This window comes from Ammospiza caudacuta, chromosome 19, assembly GCF_027887145.1.
Source record: "Ammospiza caudacuta isolate bAmmCau1 chromosome 19, bAmmCau1.pri, whole genome shotgun sequence".
Taxonomy (NCBI): domain Eukaryota; kingdom Metazoa; phylum Chordata; class Aves; order Passeriformes; family Passerellidae; genus Ammospiza; species Ammospiza caudacuta.
In genome coordinates, this window is record NC_080611.1 from 3946119 (window position 1) to 3967266 (window position 21148).

At 57.8% G+C, this 21148-nt stretch overlaps 1 protein-coding gene across 1 annotated transcript; it reads left to right on the forward strand.

Annotated features, from left to right (window-relative positions):
* The first annotated feature begins 1133 nt into the window (after window positions 1–1133).
* Window positions 1134–6239, forward strand: UBALD2 (UBA like domain containing 2). Its single transcript, XM_058817343.1, has 3 exons — window positions 1134–1322; window positions 1957–2019; window positions 5175–6239. The coding sequence occupies exons 1-3, from the start codon at window positions 1203–1205 to the stop codon at window positions 5493–5495; spliced, it is 504 nt and encodes a 167-aa protein (XP_058673326.1). The 5' UTR covers window positions 1134–1202; the 3' UTR covers window positions 5496–6239.
* Window positions 6240–21148: the final 14909 nt, after the last annotated feature.

Here is a 21148-nt window from a genome sequence, read left to right on the forward strand (position 1 = left end):
CAACCTATTTTCACACCATGCATTGGCAAAGTCCCTTCTTTATTTGTTTGGGGTTTAAATGCCAATTTTCCCTTTTTAAACAAAACACTTCTAGGCACAAATTGCACAAGTCCCACTTGGATTCACCAACCTGCTGTGGGGAGAGCACACAAGGGGAGAGTTCATCCTTGCAGGCTGAGACTGGAGCTCCAAGGAATCAGGATTTTAACCATTTTAACCCCTTCCCCCAAACTGGGAGCTGCCCTGAACCCCACAGCCTTTACATGGCAGGGGTGTGGGGATGAAGAGGATGTGGGTCCCTGCTCCTGCCCCTGGCATCTGGTCAGGGTCCCATCCCCAGGGGAAGCTGTTCCCAGATGGGAGAGACAGGCAAGGGGTTAAGGGGGGATCCCCAGAGGGGGCAACAGGGTCCCAAAAAAGGAGATGAGTGCTGGGGGAGCTTTGCTGAAGGAAGAGAGGAGCCTTGATAAGGGAACAAGGGGTGAGCCTGACTGGGGGTTAAGGTGCAGCCCCCACAGGAGTGGCCCCCCAACAGGGGTATCCAGGGATGGGCGGAGCCCCCCTCTCTGTGACCCCCCAACAGTGAACCCTCCTCTCCAAGAACCTCTCAAACCGAACCCCCCTCAATAACCCCTAAACAGCTCCACCCAATGAATGCCCCCCAAACTGACCCCCCCAATAACCCCTAAACAGCTCCCCTCAATGAACGCCCCCCAAACAACCCCCTAAACAGCTCCCCTCAATGAATGCCCCCCAAACTGACCCCCTCAATAACCCCTAAACAGCTCCTCCCAATGAACCTCCCCTCAATAACCCCCCAACATCTCTCCTCAATGAGCGCCCCCAAGCCGAGCCCCTCTCAATGAACCTCCTCAATGAACGTGACGTCACCAACGCCTCACGATAAAACCCCCGCACAGCCAATCAGCGCCCGTTCTCCCTCCCGCCTGGCCCCGCCTCCGCCACCCCCAGCCAATCGCGGGGCCGTCTTCAGCCAAAACACAGGCGTTGGCCAATGGGGAGGCGCCGGGGCAGCTGGAAGGTTCGAAGCCGGCGGTGGGCGGGGCGCGGGGCGCGGCGGCGGCCAATCGGCGCGCGGGGGCGGGGCCGGCGGCGCCCCCCGGTCCCCCCGGTGGAGCGCGGCGGGCGCGGCGGGCGCGGGGCGCTCCGGGCGGTGCGGGCCGGGCCGGGGCCGCCCCGCCATGTCCGTCAACATGGAGGAGCTGCGGCACCAGGTGATGATCAACCAGTTCGTGCTGGCGGCGGGCTGCGCCGCCGACCAGGCCAAGCAGCTGCTGCAGGCGGCACACTGGCAGTTCGAGGTACGGGCCGGGCCGCCGGCGGCACGGATCGGGATAACCCGCGCGAGAACCGGGGCGCCCCAGGTCCCGATCCGCCGCCCGCCTGGCCGCAGAGCCGCGGGGCGGAAGGCGATGGGGGTGGCGGCAGGCCCGTGCGGCCCCGGCTCACCGACACGCGTGGCCGAGTTTGGGGGGTCCTGCCCGGCCCCCGGCACCCACGGCGGGGCGGGGGGCGCCTCGGGCCCGGGCTCCGCCGGGTCTATTTATACCCGGGCCGAAACCCGAGCTGCGGCCCAGCGGGCCGGCCCCTCCCTCCCGCTCCGGGCTGGGGATGGGGGCGCCGCGGGGACGGAGGCGGCGGTGTAAACACAGGGTCCGGGGTGTAAACACCGGGTCCGGGGCGTAAATACGGGCTCGGGGGTGTAAACACGGGCTCGGGGGTGTCCCCTGGCCTGGGGAGCCCCAGAGCGAGCAGGGCACACGGTCTCCGGTGGGGCGGGTGACGGGCAGCCCCTCGGCCTGGCAGGGCTGGGCACCCCGGGGCGGTCCCGGGGGGTGGGAGCGGGCGGGGGGCTGCGGGGCGAGCTCTGGGGGGCCCCTGTGGTCGCTCCCCCTTTGTCTCGGGTGGGCTGCAGCTGATAGCTTGTCTCCACAGACAGCCCTCAGCGCCTTCTTCCAGGAGACCAACATTCCCAGCAGCCACCACCCCCCCCAGATGGTAAGTGGGACCCCTCCCTCACCCCTGCACCCCCCATCCCCTCCCCATCTCCCCCAGCCCCAAAAACACCTTTAGACCCTTGCCAGCACCACCAGCCCCCCATACCCCCCCACCCTACAGCAGCACCCTCCCCACGCCCCCCAGAGGAGCTCCCCATGCCGAGCCCCCCGAGCGGTGCAGCCCCAGCCCCGGAGCTGTCAGCTCCTGCCAGCCATATTGCCGGGCGCCCGCAGGAACACGCAGCCGGGGAATGTAAACACGAGCTAAAATGTCTGCCAGGAAATAGTTTGTCTCGGCGAGCATCGCGCTGCGACTTGGGCTCCCCGGGCCGGGGGGCCGCGGCTGGAGCCCCCATTCCCCCCACGCCGCTTGACCTTGGCCGAGGGCACATCCCCTCGGCCGGAGGGAGGAAGTTGTTCCCCTCCGGGTGTTTTGTTTTGTGTTTCTCAGGGGTTTTCTTTCTTGTTTTCCCTCTTCCCCCCCCTCCCCGCCCCGCCGCCATCCTCCAGTGTTGGGGAACTGAGCGGTGCCGCGGGTCGGGGTTAGGGTGAATTTTCCCCCTTTTCTCGTTCCATCATTCCCCCACCTCGTTCCACGCCAGCCGGCCCGGCATTGCCGGCAGCCAGCGCTCGGTTTCCCTCGGAGAAAGTCGCTTTGTCAGCCAGCTCGCAGTAAAAGCCCTTTTATTGCAGTTCCTCCCCAGCCTGCGCGTTTCCGTGCTGCCCCGGGCACCTTGCGGGGTCTCCCGGTGGAAAAGCCGCGGTCCCGGCAGGAGAGGGGCCGGGGAGCAGATCCAGGCCCTGCTGTTCCCACCCCAAAGCCCCATCGGGGGAGCAGTTCCAGGCCCTGCTGTTCTCACCCCAAAGTCCCATCAGAGCAGATCCAGGCCCTGCTGCTCTCACCCCAAACCCGGGGAGCAGATCCAGGCCCTGCTGCTCTCACCCCAAAGCCCCATTGGGGCAGGATGCAAACCAGGGCTGGGAGCACCATCCCAGCCCCATTCCCGCCACCCAAAAACAGGCACCCATTTCCCCCCAGACCTGAGCCACTCAGTTCTCCCCCTCCCCAGCAATGTTTTCATAACACCGTGTGCTCCACGTCGTGTCAAAATACCTTTTACCTTCTCTCCAGACACTCCTGTTTTGGGGAGTTGATTTGGTGTTTCCCTCCCCCTCCCCAGCACCCTGACTGGTGCAGTTTGAAATGCCCCACACGTGAGATGAGGACTTTGGTGCTGGCGGTTTCTATTTCTCTTTCAAGCGTCAGGGAACAAAGCTGTGAGTGTGGCTGTGGTTTGATGGGTGATCCCCATTACCCCCACCCCAAGGGGAGCTCCCCACACTCCCCAAGCCCCCACAGATTCTGTGGGGCCAGGACTTGCCAGAGCTGTTTGGGGTGTCAGTGACCAACCCTCTGACAGCTCTCCTCAAGGTGTCTTGGAGGAGGAGGGCAATAATTACATGGAAATTCTTATTTTTTAATTAATATTTCAAATGAATCTGGCAAACATCACCCCAGAAGCTCAGAGCTGTGTCCAGCATCATTCCTGGCCTGGCTGTGGTGGTGGTGGGTTTTTTCCAAAACAGAGCAAATTTAAGGTTTTGGGGGTTTGTTGATTTGTTGGGGCTTTTTTTTCCAACAAGTATCTTTTCAAATACTGCCGCATGTATAGGTTAATTTAAAAAGCAAAGGCTGGGGTAGCACCACTTGAAGCTGAACTCTGAAATGAATTCTGTGGAGGAATATCCCTGGTTAAGGATGAACCTGTTCAGTGCCAGCCAGGCCTGATTGCATTTTTGGGGTGCCCCAGCTCCACAGGCTGATGAGAGCCAACTGCTGCTTCCCTCAGGCTGGGGTGCACCCCAACTTCAGGGGTCTGGGCTCCCCAGCAAGGGTTTGCTCCTCTGATCCCAGCATCACTCAGGGTGGCCAGGATGGGGATGAGGAGGAACCTGTAAGAGGGATTTAGGTGTGTGCTGGGGGGCAGCAGGGACTGTGAGCACCAGGAAGGGGGAGATGAAGGAGCCATTCCCCAGAGAAACATTTCAATCCTCCATTGCTAATGCAGCAGACACTGACCAAGCCCCTTAACTCTGCTTAAAGTCCCCACAAACACCTGTCAGGAGTTGTGGCTGCAGGAGGGCAGCAGGGATTTGGGATGGATTTAAGCAGAGGGATGAAGTCTCCCTGTGCATGGACCCCCCCATGTCCAGGCATCCCCCTGCCCACAGCCCCTTCCCTGTGTGTGCAGCCCCATGGGAGTTGGGTACACCCCCCTGTCCCCCTTTAACCCCTCCCCATCCTCAGTTCAGCCAGTTCTCTGCTGGTTTGGGGTCCCTGTGCCAGCCCCTGAGGAGAGCTGGGTCCTCCCTGGTGGATTTTTCCTCTGCTGGAAAAAGGGACGGATCCATCACTGTCGGGGTGCTAAATTTAGCTGGGTACCAAGAAAGCAGAGCCTGTACCAGGAACTGGGGGGGGCCCTGCTTGCCTTTTGCTCTCTCTGCCTTAGTGGGGTGTGAAGGGGAGCAGGGTGAGGAACCTGGGGGAAAGGGGATCCGGGTAGGACCCCAGCACCCTCCCTACCCTCTGTACTGGACCCCTTTGTGCCAGCCCTGTTTGTGCTGCTCCCCAAACCCCCCTCATCTGTGGGCTTTGAGCATCTGGGATCCAAATGTGCTTCCCAGACTGGCTGGAGCCTCTCCCCGGGCACCCCACACCTTTGGGAGAGGCACACAGACCCCTGGGTGTGGGTGTGAAAGGGGGGCCAGGTGGGACCCTAGCATACTGTGCCAGCCCTGTTTGTGCTGCTCCCCAAACCCCCCTCATCTGGGGTGGCCCAAAGGAGCCTCTCCCCCATCTTTTGGGTGCCACACAGACCCCTGGGTGTGGGTGTGAAAGGGGGTCCTGTGGGGCCAGGTGGGACTCCAGCACCCTCCCTACCCTGCATACTGTGCCAGCCCTATTTGTGCTGCTCCCCAAACCCACCTCATCTGGGGTGGCCCAAAGGAGCCTCTCCCCCATCTTTTGGGTGCCACACAGACCCCTGGGTGTGGATGTGGGGGGTGCCAGGTGTGGGATCCTCAGCCATGGGTGGGTTGGGACCCCAAAACCCCCCCGTGGGTGAGCTGACAGCCCCGTTCTCGTGTGCCCTGCAGATGTGCACCCCCAGCAACACGCCGGCCACGCCGCCCAACTTCCCGGACGCGCTGGCCATGTTCTCCAAGCTGCGCACCTCGGAGAGCCTGCAGAGCAGCAACAGCCCCATCACCTCCATGGCCTGCTCCCCCCCGGGCAGCTTCAGCCCCTTCTGGGCCTCCTCTCCCCCCAACCACCAGCCCTCGTGGCTGCCCCCGTCGTCGCCCACGGCCCACGGCCTGCACCACCACCTGCACCACGGGCAGCCCTCCTGGCCGCCCACCCCCCCGGCCCCCGCCCCCCCACAGAAAGCCGTGGCCACCATGGATGGGCAGAGATAAGGCTGGGGCTGCCCAAGGGCTGGGGGGGCAGGGGGGGCCGGGCCGGGGCGTTGGGGGGCAGGGGCTGGCCGAGAAACGCACTGGAATCATTTTCTAGGTTTTATTATTATTTTTAGAGGGGGGGAGCACATGCTGCCAGGGAGGGCGCTGAGCTGTGAGAGCCTCTGGCTGCTCTCTACTCCCCTCCCCTTTTTTTAAAAAAAAATATATAACTATAATATATAAATATATCTAATGTATATAGATCAGAGAGAAGGAGCAGCAGCGTGGAGGCAGCTGTTGGGTGTCTGGGGGTTTTCCCTGTGGCTCTGTCCCCACCCAGCATCTCTACATCAGGGCAGGACAGGAATAACAAAAATAAATGGATGGAGGTGCCTGTTGGCCCCCCAGATCAGCCACACAGACATGGAGCCACTGGACACCCTCCCCGGCTCTGGCTTCCCTGGGCACTTGTTGCAGTGCCCAGAGCAACAGCAGCTCTCTGGCTCCCCAAATTCAGCTCAGCTTCTTGCACAGACCCTCCTGGACGTGCCCCCAACCCCATCCTCCCTCCCTCAGCACCCCCAGGGCCTGGGGGTTTATCAGAGTGATGTCCCCCTGTCCCTGTGACCGCCCTACGTGGTGCTTCCCCAGGCAGGGGGGAGCTGGGGGTTTTTTAGTTTTCAAATCAATGTTGCTTAAAAAAAAACAGAGAGAAAAACGAACCAAAAAAAAAAAAAAAGATAAAAAAGACCCAGCAAAAAACAGGTTGAAGGTTTTTTATTAATTTAAAAAATAATAAAAACTAAAAAAAAAAAAAAAAAAAAAAAAAAAAAAAAAAAAATCACTTTTTTAACACCAGCTGTCCCTGCCTTTTCTCTGTGCTGGGAGGGTGTCCCTGGCAGGGCACTGAAAATGGGGGTGACTCCTCTGACCCCTCAGTGGGGACTGAGTGTGTGCACAAGCCACCACTGCTGTCCCCAAAGAGGAGGGATCAGGGGCAAGGGGAGACCCAGGGCCAGCACAGTGAGGAGCCCCCATGTGCAGCTGGCACCCCTGTCTGTCCTCTCACAAAATCTCACAGCTTGAAAAAGCCCCCCCAGCCCCATCACCCAGCCAGGGGTGAGCCCCCCCAGGCCTCAGCACTGTGGGGACACTTGGGAGGGGATGGTGGCCTCTGAGTGTCCCCCTCTGCTCACCAGGCCTGTGGTCACTGCATTCACACACCAAACAGCTGGGGCAAAACCCCAAAAGTGGGAGCACAGCAGCTCTGCAAGTGTCAGGGATGACAGGGAGGCTCAAGGCACAGCCCAAAGCTGTCTGCAGGGATGGGGAGGTGCCCAGCATGGCACAAACTCCAAGGAGAAAAGGCAGAAAAATCCATCTGGGGTTATTTCCCTGCTCCAAAGATCACCCAGGGCTGGGCGTGTGTTCAGGGGGTGCAGGGGGTGTTTACAGGGTGCACCTGGATGCTGGGGCAGCAAAAGGGCAGGAGGATGGTGAGCACCACAGAGGAGACCCCAGCTGGGCCATGTCCTGGAAGTGCAATCAGTCCCAAAGGTGTTTTTAGGCCCCTCAACCCCAGCCAGGAGTGCAGGATGGTTTTTGTTGGCTCTGCTCTGGTTTGCTCAGAGTGTTCCCAGTTATCCTGCAGGAGGTGGCACTGGGGAGATCCCACATCCAGCTGTGTCCACCCCAGTACCCCCAGAGCAGCTTTGGAGCACCTGGTTTTTCCCTGAAAAACCAAACCCAGCAGGGAGAACAAACAGACAACAGGGAGCTGACAGGGATGGAGGCTGTCCCTGTGGGAAGAAGGTTTGGGGACATCCACCAGGAGGGCAGGGCAGCCCCAGGGGATGTCCCGCACAAGCTCTGGGTCCCCCCCGTGTTCTGGTGGGGTTCCCCTCAGGGTTTCTCACCCTCCCACTCACCCCAGAGGTGCCACCGCCTCTGTGTCCCCAGGAAGTGTCACTGCCTGTGTGTGGAGGGGACATCCCCAGCCCCCTGTGCACCAGCCGTGTGTCCCCAGCTGTGACACCCCCCTGGGCTCCAGGGGTGTCCCTGCCCGGTATGTCAGCACACAGGACAGGGTGGCACAGGGGGCTGGGAGAAGCAGCCCCAAGCCTTGGGGTGGCACCAGGGCAAGGAGGGGACCTCAGGTGTCCCTGTCCTGTTGGTTGGAGGTGGCAGCAGAGGGGTTTGTGCCCACGGTCAGTGGCAGCGCTGTGAGAGGAATGAGGGGGTGCCAGAGGGGGTTTCTTCACTCGGAGGGGAGGAAGGCAGCTCAGCCATGCTCATCCCAGCGGCTTGGGCTGGGATTTGCTTTTGGCATCAAACCGTGCTCTGCTGCTGCCCTTCCCGCTGAGGTCCCCATTTCCCCCTTTTCCAGCAGCAAATGAGCCCCTCCTCCTCCTCCTCCTGTTCCCCTTTTGGGGGTCCCCTGGCAGGGCACAAGTGGGGCCCAAGTCAGGCCAGGGTTTGCTCGACCCCAGGTTGCTGACACAGAGCCTGGGTTTCACAGGGGCTGTTTGCAGGACAGGGGACGCTGCCAACCCCTCCTTGTGCACGAAGGGCAGATCTGCTCCGCCCAGGAGGCACAGGCTGTTGTGTTGGTTGGTTACCCTTTATTTCTGCAGGCCGGCGTTGCTCGCTTATTCCGGGACCATCCGGCCCCGGTACACGACTCCATCCTTGCCCATCAGTTCGTACGTGCCGGGCTGGGAAGGAGGGCATGGGCTGGCTCTGCCGCACTGGGCTGCGCTCGGCACCCCCCACCCAGCTCCTCCTGGGGACACTGAGGCACAGACGCTCCCCCAGGCGCTCAGCACCACTGTCCCAGCCTCGGTGTGTCCCCTCCTCACCCGTCCCTACCAGGTTGGGGTCCGGGAGCAGGGGCTCCATGCGCTGCACGGGGCTGACGCTGGTGTGTTTGCCGCCGGAGTACATCGGGGAGCGGCGGGTGTAGCCGTCGGCTGCCTCGTCCCTGTGGGACAGGGCACAGGCTGCTCGGTGCCCTGGCACCCTGTGCTTCAGCCTGCCGTGCCAGGGAGGGGTGCAGGGGGTGCTCCCCCTCATCCAGCTGCTCCAGCTGGTGCCTGGAGCTGTTCCTCCACAGCAGAAGGACCTTGCACTTGCCTTTGTTGAACTTGGAAACGTTCCTCCGCAGGCAGTTCAGCCGTGCCCACCCAGCCCTGCAGGGTCTGCCCTTTCCCCGCAGCCCCACGGTGTGACAGGTCCTGGTGCCCTTTGCAGGGGACACCAGCAGGCAGGAGCAGGGCTGATTTTGGGACAGGAAGCACCAAGTCCCCCCCAAGCCTGAGCTGAGGCTGACACCAGGCACAGCTCATCCCGTGTGGCTTCAGGGCCTGGCAGGGCAGCACAGGGGGCTGCAAAACCCCTCTGACCCCAGCTGGGCCTCTGCAGCCTGGGCACCTCCAGCCCCTTCCACCCGCCCAGGGAAGAGCTCTGCCTGCTGGGCCAGGGTCCCCAGGGCCAGGGGAGGGTCCCCATGTCCCCCTACCTCTGGTCCGGCCTGCGCAGGCGGGGCAGGCGCATGGAGAGCCCGGGGGCTGCCGGCGGCGTGGACGGGACGAACCCAGGGCGTCTGCGAGGGTGACAGGGGACACAGGTGGGTGACAGGGGCCACACGAGGCAGCCCTGACGCTGCAGGGCACTGCCAGCCCCCATGTGCCCCTGTGGCAGCCCCTTGCACTCACTGTGCAGACATCTTCACCAGCGGGTCGCAAGGTGCGTACTCGGCAGAGGGCACCCTCAGGAACATCCTAGAGCAGGGAGAGAGGGGCTGGGCAGGCACTGCAGGGAGTTCCAGCCTTTTCAGGGGAATCGTGGGGTGTTGAGCCTGAATTCTCCACCACCACCACAGCACAGTCCAACCCACTGGCTGGTTACAAAATAAAGGGGCTGTTATGGGGGAAATGGGCAATTTGTGGAGTCCCAGCTGGGACAAAGCTCCAGCTCATATTGGACAATGGTGAAGCTCCCAAAACCCACTGCTATGGGAATGGCTCCCAGGGGCAACCCAGTCCCATGGCAAGGGGACAAGGAGAGGGCTCCTGTACCCCTTGTTGGGGTGGGATGCTCCCAGCCTGGGACACGCTCACCTCGGTCTCACTGGTGCCTCCAAAATAATTTTGGGTGGCTGCTCATGGCTGCCCAGGACCCACAGGGATGGATGGGAGGTGGAGGGCTCAGACTCCCACAGCTGTGACTCCCACACCATCCCAACCACCCTCACACCTGTGTTCTCTCTTGCTCAGCACCCAGGACCCCCCTGTGCCCTGCCAGGAGGGCAGATCACGACCTGGCTCTGGCACTGCGTGTCCCAGCCCTGCCAGGGGACAAGCCACTGTCCCCCACACTTGTCACAAAAGCCTTTGCACCTACATGCCAGGTTCAGCTGGGTATGCCTCCATCCTGAGGCCGCCTTCTCGAGGTTCCTTGGGTGCTGGGAGCCTGCTGCCAGTGGGAGGAAACCCTCATCAGCATCCCCATGGTTCCACCAGTGGATAAATGGGTCCCACACCAGGGCACCACATGGGCCCAGCCAGAGGGAACAGGGCCAGTGCTGTCCTCAAAGCCATTGCTGTCCCCGTGGCACTCACCTGCTGGGCCCAGCCACGCTCTCAGATGGCACCCACAGGTCCTGGGATCCTGGGACGCCTCGGACTGACTGCACCCTCTGGACTGGGGCACCGCTGCCAGGGGCTCCGGGATGCATTTCTGAGGTGATGCCATCTGCAATCTTTGTCTGAGCATGGGGAGGAGCCTGAGCAAACAGAGCAGTGTTTCAGCCCGAGCTCTTGCTCCCAGAACTGCACCCCTTTCCCTCAAGGAAGCCTCCTGTGCCACTGTGAGCTTGGTGTTAAACCAGCCCTTGGTGTAAGGGCAGCAAGATGGGGGTGCAGACCCCAAAGGAGGGGGAGCACCCAGGGGGCTGGGAAGAGCCTTTACCTTGGAGATGCTCATCTTGGTCTCTTCTTCCTTGATCTCTCCTGTGCTGGTCATTGCAGGGCGACTGTCCAGGGAGCTGGGAAGAGCCTCTACCTCAGCAATGTCCATCTCCATCTCTTCCTTCTTGATCTGTTCCATGTCCTCCTGTCCCATGTCAGTCCCTCCTCTGTCACCCCATTTCACACTCTTCCCCACGCCCTTCTGTCCCATGTCATCCTGTCCCATGTCATCCTGTCCCACGTCCCTCCGTCCTCTGCCGCTCCATCGCGGACCCCTTCCCACGTCCTTCTGTTCCGTGTCAGTCCGTCCTGTGTCTCCCCGCTGCCTCATGTCCTTCTGTCCCACGCCCCTCTGTGCCGTGGCAGCCTGTGCCCTGCTCTGTGCCGTGTCACTCTGTGCTGTGTCACTGTCCCCAACGTCGCTGCTGGCAGCCTCGTCCTTCTCTTTGCCCTCTGCCTTGGGGCTGTCAGGCCGGCTCTCCCCACGCTTCGCTGTCTTGGGCCTTTCCACGAGGGGAACTGCAAGGAGAAAGCAGAGGGAGCTGCCCAGGCTCAGGGGAGGCAGGGGGAGCCTGCCTGGGGGACAGGCCAGCGCTCTGCAGCCCCCCCCAGCTGTGCCCAGAGGTACTTTCATTGCCGATGACAATCAGCCCTCCGAGGTCTTCCTCCGCCTCCAGGGGCTGGCCAGCCTTCTTGTCTTTGGCGCTGGGTCCGGCCAGCATTTCCTTCATGGCAGACTGGGAAGGAGAGGATGGGCTGGCTGCCACACTGGGCTGCATTCAGGATCCCCAAGCCAGCCTCCCAACCCAGCTCTTCCTGGGGAAACTGAGGCACAGATCCCCCTGGACGCTCAGCACCAGCCTCCCAGCCTTGGTTCCCTTTCAGTGTCTCCTCTTGAGGCTGAACAGCCCCAGCAGCCTCAGCCTTTCCCCAGGACAGAGCTGCCCCAGCCCCCAGAGCATCTTTGTGCCCCTCCACAGGACCTGCTCCAGGAGCTCCGCGTGTCCCATCCCAAGGAGCCCAGAGCTGGACACTGCTCCAGGGGAGGCCTGGCCAGGGCTGGGCAGAGGGGCAGCATCACCCCTGACCTGCTGGAAATGCTCTCCTAACTCACCCCGGGACACCAGTGCCCTCCTCGTGCCCAGTGCTGCTCATGGACAGCTCCTTGGCCACCAGGAGCCCCAGCTCCTTCCCCACAGAGCTGCTGCTCCAGACACTGAGTCCCGGCCTGGGCTGGTGCTGGGGCTGTTCCTCTGCAGGTGAAGGACCTTGCACTTGCCTGTGCTGAACTCCAAAATGTTTCTCCCCAGCCAGTTTAGCCCTTTGGGCACCTCCATGACCGTGGATTTCACAGCCAACCCGGGGGATCAGCAAACACCCGAGTGATGCCATCTAACACAACAGAAAGGCATTCTGGCCTCCAGCAAGGGAACTCAGCATCCCAGCCCTGCCCTGTGACATCCCTCTGCTGTCCCCCTCTCACAGCCACCACTGCAGAGAGATCTGTAGGTTGGGAGCCATGGTCCTGCCTGATGCTGGGCAAGGAGTGGCTGTGGTGGATGCCAACTCAGCCTGGCCATAGCCAGGGAGGTACCAGCTCCTGCTGTTTCTCCCACCACCCTGAACATGGCCCTTTTCTGAGCAGAAAACAAGCTGGGAGCACATGTGGGGCCGGCTGAGGAGCTGCCCTGGCTCAGCCTATGCCCGGTCCTTCTCCTGGTGGGATGCACAGGGCAGAGGAGTCCTGAGCACCCTCAGCAGAGGTGCTGGGGGGCAGAGTGGCTGGAGGTGCAGAGGGCTGTGATCCCACTCCACCTGCCAGACCTTGACCTCCTCTTCCTCCTCCTTCTGCTTTCCTGCCCACCAGGATGTCCTCCAGCATGTCCCAGCACACGTTTCTCACCTCCTCTGGGGCTGGGGAGAGCCTCAGCCTCTTCTCCAGATTGTATTTTGGGAAGAAAGGCATCACAGCCATCTGTGTAACTGGGGGCAGGATGGATCCAGAGGAGTGTTGGCCCCCCCTGTCCCCCAGAACACCTGGGGACCATGTCCTGAAGTGAGGGGACCCTGGCCTGGGTGTGCCCAAGGACATACCATGAGAGACTCCCACAGCTGGTTCCGGAACTCATCCATCATGTTCTGGAATTGTTCCTGGAGGAGGGCGAGGACAGGGACAGGAGTCAGAACACAGGAGCAGGATCCAAAAGGGACATTTGCAAATTAACTTGGACACCAATAGAGGGATCCTGGACAGAGCCATGCCAAGTGGCTGTGGCTGTATTTCCTGGGTGGACCTTTATCTCCTCACCCTCCCTAGACCCAGGTTGCTTTTTCTGATGGCTGTTTAGTTCACAAATGCCTCAGCAGCCCTGTCTGAGGGAGGCAGTGACCTCAACCACCAGCCTGACCTGTGAACAGTGGTGCCCTTCTGCCCTCCCTGGAGCTGTGCTGGCAGATGGAAAGTGGGGGGCTCCAGGTGGGTTGGGGTGAGCTCCAGGTGGGTCGGGGTGAGCTCCAGGTGGGTTGGGATGAGCTCCAGGTGGGTTGGGATGAGCTCCAGGGGGGGCTGATATGAGCTCCAGGTGGGTTGGGGTGAGCTCCAGGGGGGCTGGGATGAGCTCCAGGTGGGTTGGGATGGGCTCCAGGTGGGTTGGGGTGAGCTCCAGGTGGGTTGGGGTGAGCTCCAGGTGGGTTGGGGTGAGCTCCAGGTGGGTTGGTATGGGCTCCAGGTGGGTTGGGATGGGCTCCAGGTGGGTTGGGGTGGGCTCCAGGTGGGTTGGGATGAGCACCTACGTTCCACTCTCAGGACACCCTTCCCTCTCATCCCTCCTGGTGCCTTTCATCCTGGGAGCCTGCAGGGGCTGTGAGGGGCAGCTCAAGGGGCACCAGCAGCAGCTCACCATGTTAAAGTTCTGCATCAGGTACTGCATGTTCTCTGCCATCTGGGACTGCTCCAGCTTCACCGCACTGACCTCCTCACGGAGCTCCAGGCACATTGTCTTGAGCTGGGACAGGGGGATGGTGGGGTGAGCCCAGGGCAGGGTCCCTGGGGCCTTTGCACCCACCATGGTCTGCACAGAGCCAGGGGCAGCACAGGGCCTGCCCTGGGCACTGAGGGGTTCAGACCCCGGAGGAGGGGGTGGCTTGGGGAGAGCACTTGGGGCTGGGAAGAGCCTCTACCTCAGCAATATCTTTTTCATTGGCTTCCACTCTCTCCTTTAATTCCTTAAGGAAAGCAAAAGGGCTTTCCTCAGCCCCCTCCAGGGGTTCCCCGTTCTCCTGGACCAGCAGATCGTGCAGGCCCAGGTGCAGAAGCAATGCATTCAGGAGGTTGTGCAGCTGCTCAAAGTCAACGGCTCCAGCTCTCGCTGACCCGAGGGCAATCTGCAGCATCTGGCCCAGAGTGATGGTTTCCATTGCTGCTGTCTGTCCAAAAGCACTGAACTGCCAGGAACAGGAGGAGCCTCTTGTGCTGTTGCTCCAGAGAGGAACAGGCAGGGTGGGAGGTGGTAGCAGGTGTTAGAAGGAGGAGAAGGAAGAGGAAGAGGTGCACAGCCAGCAGGTTCTTTCCTCTTCGGTCTCCTCCTTGTTCCAGGGCCTGTGCCACTTGAGTCCCCCTTTGCAGTGTCCCCCTGCCCTGGCAAAGAGTGCCCATTGTTACACAGCAATGGCTCAGCCCTGTGTGGAATGTCCCCATTGTCCCCTGCTGCTGTTGATGTCCTGGTTCCAGCAACCAACAGGACCTGCAGGGACCATGTCCCACAACACCTCCAGCCTTTACCCCTTCAGCCCCAAAATGACTCCAAGGACAGCTCACATCTGGCAGGTGGTGTCACAGACATGTTTTATGAAAAATCCTTTTGACAGGGTTTTTCCTCCTGAGAAGCTGAGAGGCCTCAGAAACAAAATGTAAACAATGGTTATCTGCTGCTGTGGAATGCAACAGGTGCATCTGGGATTGGTCTCATGGGGTTGTTTTTAATTTATGGCCAATCACAGTCCAGCTCTCTCAGACTCTCTGGTCAGTCACAAGATTTTATTATCATTCCTTTCTATTCCTTGCAAGCCTTCTGATGAAATAATTTCTTCTATTATTTTAGTATAGCTTTAATATATCATTTTCTTTTAATATAATATATATATATATAAAATAAAATAATAAATCAGCCTTCTGAAACATGGAGTCAAGATTCTCATCTCTTCCCCCATCTTGGGAGCCCTGCCAACACCACCACAGAAGTGATGCCCCAGGAGCCACTGGCAGGGTGAGTTGAGCCTGCCCAGGAGAGGTGATCCATGTTCTCACACAGCCTGGAACATTCCAGAACACTCCAGGAGGAGAGCAGCCCCAGAGAGGAAGCACCTTCATTTTTGAGGTCTCAAAAGGATGAGAGTTTCCTTTCTCCCCTAGATGTGGGAACAGTGGAAAGCTGCTGCTGACTCCATCAATACACAGATTTTCAGCACTTTGCTCCAAAGCAGCGAGCCATACAAGCAGGAAAAAGCAGATAAACACAAGCCTGCAGACAAGCCTTGGAAGTGAAGGACTCAAACACTGGGAAAAATCTTTGAACCAGAGTGATCCATCAGACAAATCCTTACAAAAACCATCAACTAGAAACTCCCTTTGGAAAATGCAGGTTTGGCCAGCAGGCAGTGGGATCACTGACATCTCCCTGCTCTGGGAAACCTCAGGAGCTTTGAGCACAGGAGGGCTGGGTGAGCTCCTGGGGGATCCTGGCTCTGCAGGGAGCTGTGGCATTTTCAGGGGAATTTTGGGGTGCTGAGCCTGGTTTCTCCACCACCCCTCCAGCACAGCCCAGCCCACTGGCTGGCTACAAAATAAAGGAGGTGCCATGGGGGAAATGGGCTATTGGCAGTTCCCCAGCTTGTATTAGACAATGGTGAATACAGAGAGGGAAGCTCCCAAAACCTACTGATGTGGGAATTCCTTCAGGGGCATCCCCAGCAGCCCATCCCATGGAACTGGGGCTGGGGGCAAGGCCAAAATGGGGCTGGGTGACAGTGTTCTCAGGGGTGTCAGGCTGAGGGAAGAGACAAGGGTCTGACTCCATGTTTCAGAAGGCTGATTTATCATTTTATGATAAATATTATATTAAAACTATACTAAAAGAAGAAAGGATTTCATTAGAATGCTAGCTAAGGATAGAATAATAAAAAATGACAACAAAAGCTTGCGTCTCGGATTCTCTGTCCAAGCCAGCTGAGCTGTGATTAGCTATTAATTAAAAACAACCAACATGAGCTAATCAAAGATCTACCTGTTGCATTCCACAGCAGCAGTAATCAATGTTTACATTTTGTTCTGGAAGCTTCTCAACTTCTCAGAAGGAAAAATCCTAAAAAATAGATTTTCCACAAAAGAAGTCTGTGACAGGGCTGGGTGTGCTGTGGGAGCTGGGGGGGTCTCCATGGGGTGAGCAGCTTTTGTCTTTGGGTTCTCAGGGGGTGCTTGAGCTTCACTCCATGAGCCAGGGGCTGGAAGAGGGGGGACAGGCTGAGGGCCCAGGTCTGCCCTTGCTGCTGCATTTTTTGCCCGTCAGCTTCTCACCCTGCTCTTCCCAGGAGGGCAGCAGGGGCCAGGCTGGCCCTGCCAAGCCCCAAGCTTGGAACATGGCTATCCCACAGGGGGATGGAGGCTTTGGGAACACAGGCTGTGCCCAGGAGCAGCAAGGGGACTCCAGGGACACAGCCTGGCTCCCTGGGGACGTGGGAAGGGACACAGAGGGGACCCTTGACAAGTGGGGAGGAGCTCTCTGGGGTGAGATGCAGACCTTGCATGGCAGCTCCAGCACCTGATGCTGCATTTAAAGGATGAACTGAACAACTTCCCTTCTGGAAACAGAACCAGTGGGAAGCTAATGGAATGCCAGTATGGCAAAGGGATAAACGTGAGAGACCGAAAACCTGAAAGTGTTGGTGCAAACCTGGAAGAGCTAATGCTCAAAGACTAGGCAGAAGGGAAAAGGAATGTTACCACAGTAATGAGAGAAGGTTCAGGTGGAAAAGGGGTTTTTGGAGGCAGGATAGGGGCTTTTCTGGGACCAAGTTCCTATCTTGGGAAACTATCTGAACGAACAAGTTTGAGACAGCATTTCACTTCCATCTGATGAGGGAGAGAAAAACCACACAAACCCCCAATCCTGTTCTGAAAAGTTCAAGAATAACAAAACGAGGCTGTGCAAGGGCCAGGCTATAAATTCCACAATGAACAAGGGCTGGGGGGCACTCACCATCCTGAGGGATCAGACCAGGGACAGTGCTGGAACCCAGGCTGGTGACACAAGTTATTCCTCTGACTCTGTTTTCCTTCCTTTCCTTCTTCCTTGCTCCTTCTCCTTAGAAGTTTAAATTGTGGCTGCCATGGGCTGTTAAGAAATTGCTGTTTGTAGTTCAGGGAAGTGTAACTCATGAGCTGTTCACTGGGGTAGTTGTGTATTCCATGGGCTTTTCATCAGGGAAGTTTAATTTGTGGGCTGCTCAAAAAAGTTACCGCATGTTGTTCAGAGAATTTTAATCCACACAGTGTTGAAATAATCCGTGGGCTGTTCCTCGGTTTAATCCACAGGTTGTCCAGGGAAATTTAATCCACAGGCTGCTCAGGAGTGTTTAAATTGTTGCTACCACAGTCTGTACAACCTGCCAAAAAGCTCCAACTTTCTAATGGACTGTTTGGTGCTGTTTTGCCTTAATACAGCCCCATGGCATCCTGAAGGTCCAGGATCTCATGGCACACGCTCCTGGCAGGGCACAGGGGGGTCCTGGGTGCTGCCACGCCAGGACTGAGGTGTGAGGGCAGGTTGGGATGGCAGCTGTGGGAGCCTGAGCCCCACCTCCCATCCCTGTGTGTCCTGGGCAGGACAAGCAGCTGCTCCTTCAGAGGGGCTCCATCCTGGAGCTGTCACTGTCACTCCTGGTGCCTCCCTGAATGACACAAACCATTGGGAGGACATCACCAGCACCCCCACAGCTCCATCACTGGCTAAATGGGTCTGATGCCAGAGCATCACAGAGCTCCTGGCTGTGACAGGCAGAGGGAACAGGGCCAGAGCTGTCCCCAAAGCCAGCACTGTCCCCATGGCACTCAGCTGAGTCCCAGCCACACTGTTGGACACAGGGTCTGTGCTGCTGGGTGGCCTCGTGCTGGGGCACCCGTGGGATGGAGCTGTGGGTGCTGGGGGATCCTGGATTAACACCCCAGGGCACAGGACCCTGCACTTGCCTTTGCTGAATTTCAAAAGGTTCCTCCCAAACCAAGGGTTTTGGGTGCCCACGTGCACCAAGAAGGGGCTGGGGTGGGATCCAGGGCACCAAGGAGGGGCTGGGGTGGGATCCAGTGCACCAAGGAGAGGCTGGGGTGGGATGGAGGGGCTGTGGTGGGTGGGATCCAGGGCAGCCTGGCCCAGGCAGTCTCCAGCTCCTGCTGTTTCTCCCACCCCCCTGAGCTCAGCCCTTTTCTGAGCAGCAAACAGAGCACATTGGACCTGCCCTGGCTCTGCCTGTGCCAGGCTGTGCCTCCTGGTGGGATGTGCAGGCAACAGGAGCAGAGACCTTGGGGCACACAGGAGGTGCTGGGGGCTGCAATCCCACTCCACGGGCAGATCTCGGCCTCCTCTTCCTCCTTCTGCTTTGCTGCCCACCAGGAAATCCTGCAGCATGTCCCAGCACACCGTGTGCCACCTCCTCTGGGCTGGAGAGAGGCTGGCAGGAGGGCAGGGAGCTCCAGGTGGGTTGGGATGAGCTCCCACATTCCACTCCTAGAATTCCACACCCTTCCTGCCTGGTGCCCTTCACACTGGGAGCCTCCAAGGGCTGCAGGGCAGCAGAGCAGAGCAGTGAGGGGCAGCTCCAGAGTGGCAGCTCACCAAGGGAAGGGACTCCTGCATGCTCCAGATGTTCTCTGCCATGTGCTCTGCCTTCCAGCCCTTGATCTGCTTGTGCATCTCCTGGCACAGAGCCCTGACCTAGGACAGGGGGATGGCAGGGTGAGCCCAGGGCAGGGAGAACCCCAGGGTGAGCCCCAGGGCAGGGTGAGCCCCAGGGCAGGATAAACCCCAGGGTGAGCCCAGGGCAGGGAGAACCCCAGGGCAGGGTGAGCCCCAGGGTGAGCCCAGGGCAGGGAGAACCCCAGGGCAGGGTGAGCCCCAGGGTGAGCCCAGGGCAGGGAGAACCCCAGGGTAGGATGAACCCCAGGGCAGGGTGAGCCCCAGGGCAGGATAAACCCCAGGGTGAGCCCCAGGGCAGGGTGAGGCCGGGGCAGGGTCCCTGGGCCTGGGTCCTTTGTCCCCACCATGGTCTGCACAGAGCCAGGGGCAGTGCAGGGCCCAGCCAGGCTGGCACAGGGCACTGGGGCAGGGCTTGGACTTCAGCACATCCTCAGCAGCCAAGAAGGGGCAGAAGCTCCCCAAAAGCACGAGGGATGCAGAGCCCAAAGGAGGGGGTGGCTCAGGGGGAGCACCCAGAGGGGCTGCCCTGGTGATGTCTCCTTCACTGGCTTCCACTTTCTTCCTTATCTTCTCCATATCTGAGGGGCTGGGAACCACAGGGGCCTCTCACACTTCCCTCAGTGGTTCCCTGCTCTCCTGGGCAGGCAGATTCCACAGGCCCAGGTGTCCAAGCAAAGCATCCCACCAGGGAGGTGGTGACAAGAGATAGAGCAAGGTGGGCACAGCCAGCAGGCTCCTTCCTCTTCACTCTCCTCCTCATCCTGCAGCCTGCCTTCTCCCTGCCTACAGCTGCTGGAGACAATTCACTGCAGCAGCAACTGTAAGGGAAAGCTAAGGAGGTACCCTGACCACGGAAATGTAAAAGGTATTGATCACTGAATTGATCAAGGATAATGCAAACAAATTTTAATGAGAATTTCAACCTTGGTGGCATCTAGTTAACTTCACTTCTGACTGTATGTCATGGACATATTTTATGAAAAATCCTTTTGTTAGGATCTTTTCTCCAGAGAAGCTGAGAGGCCTCAGAAATGAAATGCAAACAATGATTTTCTGCAGCTGTGGAATGCAACAGGTGCATCTGTGATTGGTCTCATGTGGTTGTTTCTAATTAATGGCCAATCACAGTCAGCTGGCTTGGACTCTCTGGTCAGTCACAGGATTTTATTATAATTTTTCCTTTCTATTCCCCACTAGCCTTCTGATGAAATCCTTTCTTCTATTCTTTCGTATGGTTTTAACATATAATTTTCTTTTAATATAATATATATCATAAAATAATAAATCAGCCTTCTGAAACATGGAGTCAAGAATTTCATCTCTTCCCTCCCCTGCTAACACCACCACAACCCTACCAACAGTAAAGCCACAGCTTTTGCTTTAACAGAACACAGTGCCTTGGTAAACCCCATACACCCAACCACTGCACTGGGGTTCAATCATCATGGAATTATTTCCAACACAACACAGAGCACAGGCCAACAAAATGGGAACAAATGGCAAGCTGTCATGATGATGTGTGTGTTGTACAGGAACAACAGGGATTTATTTGTGAGAGTACACCAATGCTAATGGCCAAGACATTTGTCTTGGCACTGAACAAAATGTTTGTCATTTTGAAATACATCCTGCTGAAATGCTTGTAACTGTATTTATATACATTGGGAAGAGTAAAAACTATTTGTGATTCCATAGAGAACACATCACTATAGAAATAAACCATGATTCAAATATTTGGGTTTGTAGTTTTCTCCAAAATTAGAGGGTGTGACTTCAACTATTCAGTTCTGTCCCAACCCATGGATTGTTACAATCTACCTCCACATCCCAGAAAGATTTCCTGCTCACCCCCACTGGAATGAACCTTGCACTGGTGCAAAAATTACTGCAGCACAAAGAGCTGTGTTCACTGCTGGAAGGTGTGTGAAGCAATGGACACAGAGCTCACCATATTCATTAAACACAGAACAGATATATCATGGGATGAGAAATGGAGAACTCACTGGTGGGATTGTGTTTGGGTGGTCACCTGCTGCAACAGGAATTCCAGATCTAACGCTGCATCCTGTTATAATTTTGCTGATTTCTGTCATTTTATGTTTAATGTGCTGTAGTGTTCTGTATGCTGAAGTGTTTATATTAGCTAGACAGGTAGCACTGTCCCACAGATGTCCTAGCATACATAATATTGTTCCCTCATATTCAACAGTCTTAAAAATCACAGTATTTAGCTAACCTGATTGAAAATTTCTCACAATTTAAGTTGGACATAACAAATCCCTGTTTATAGGCACAGAGGCAAGAGGTGACCACATGGCCACTCTGTGGAGCAGGACAAGTTGTTTTTAGTCACAGGGTGGATTCTGGTGGTGCCTTCCCCCAGCTCTTGAGCTGCCCTGTGATCTCAGAAATGCTTGTTAGGCCTTGAGAACAGCACCTGGGCTGAGCAACTCTCAATCTTATCAGAAACACTGTCTGCTCCCAGGAATTTGTGCTGTCTAACAAACTCCTGGTTCTTAACAAACAGCCTTGGAAACTGTTTTTCTTGCCTGATTAACAACCCGAGCAGAACAACATTTTTGTTATCAAACTTTCAAAGAAAGCTGCTGACCTGAATTGTGGCCAGGATGCAGAGGAACTATGACCATTCCTTGAGGCTCAACTCTTTGCCTGTTGAGAAGATGCAAAGATATCTGATGTACTTCCAGGAGCTCGAGGGGAATTCTTCAGAGGTTCT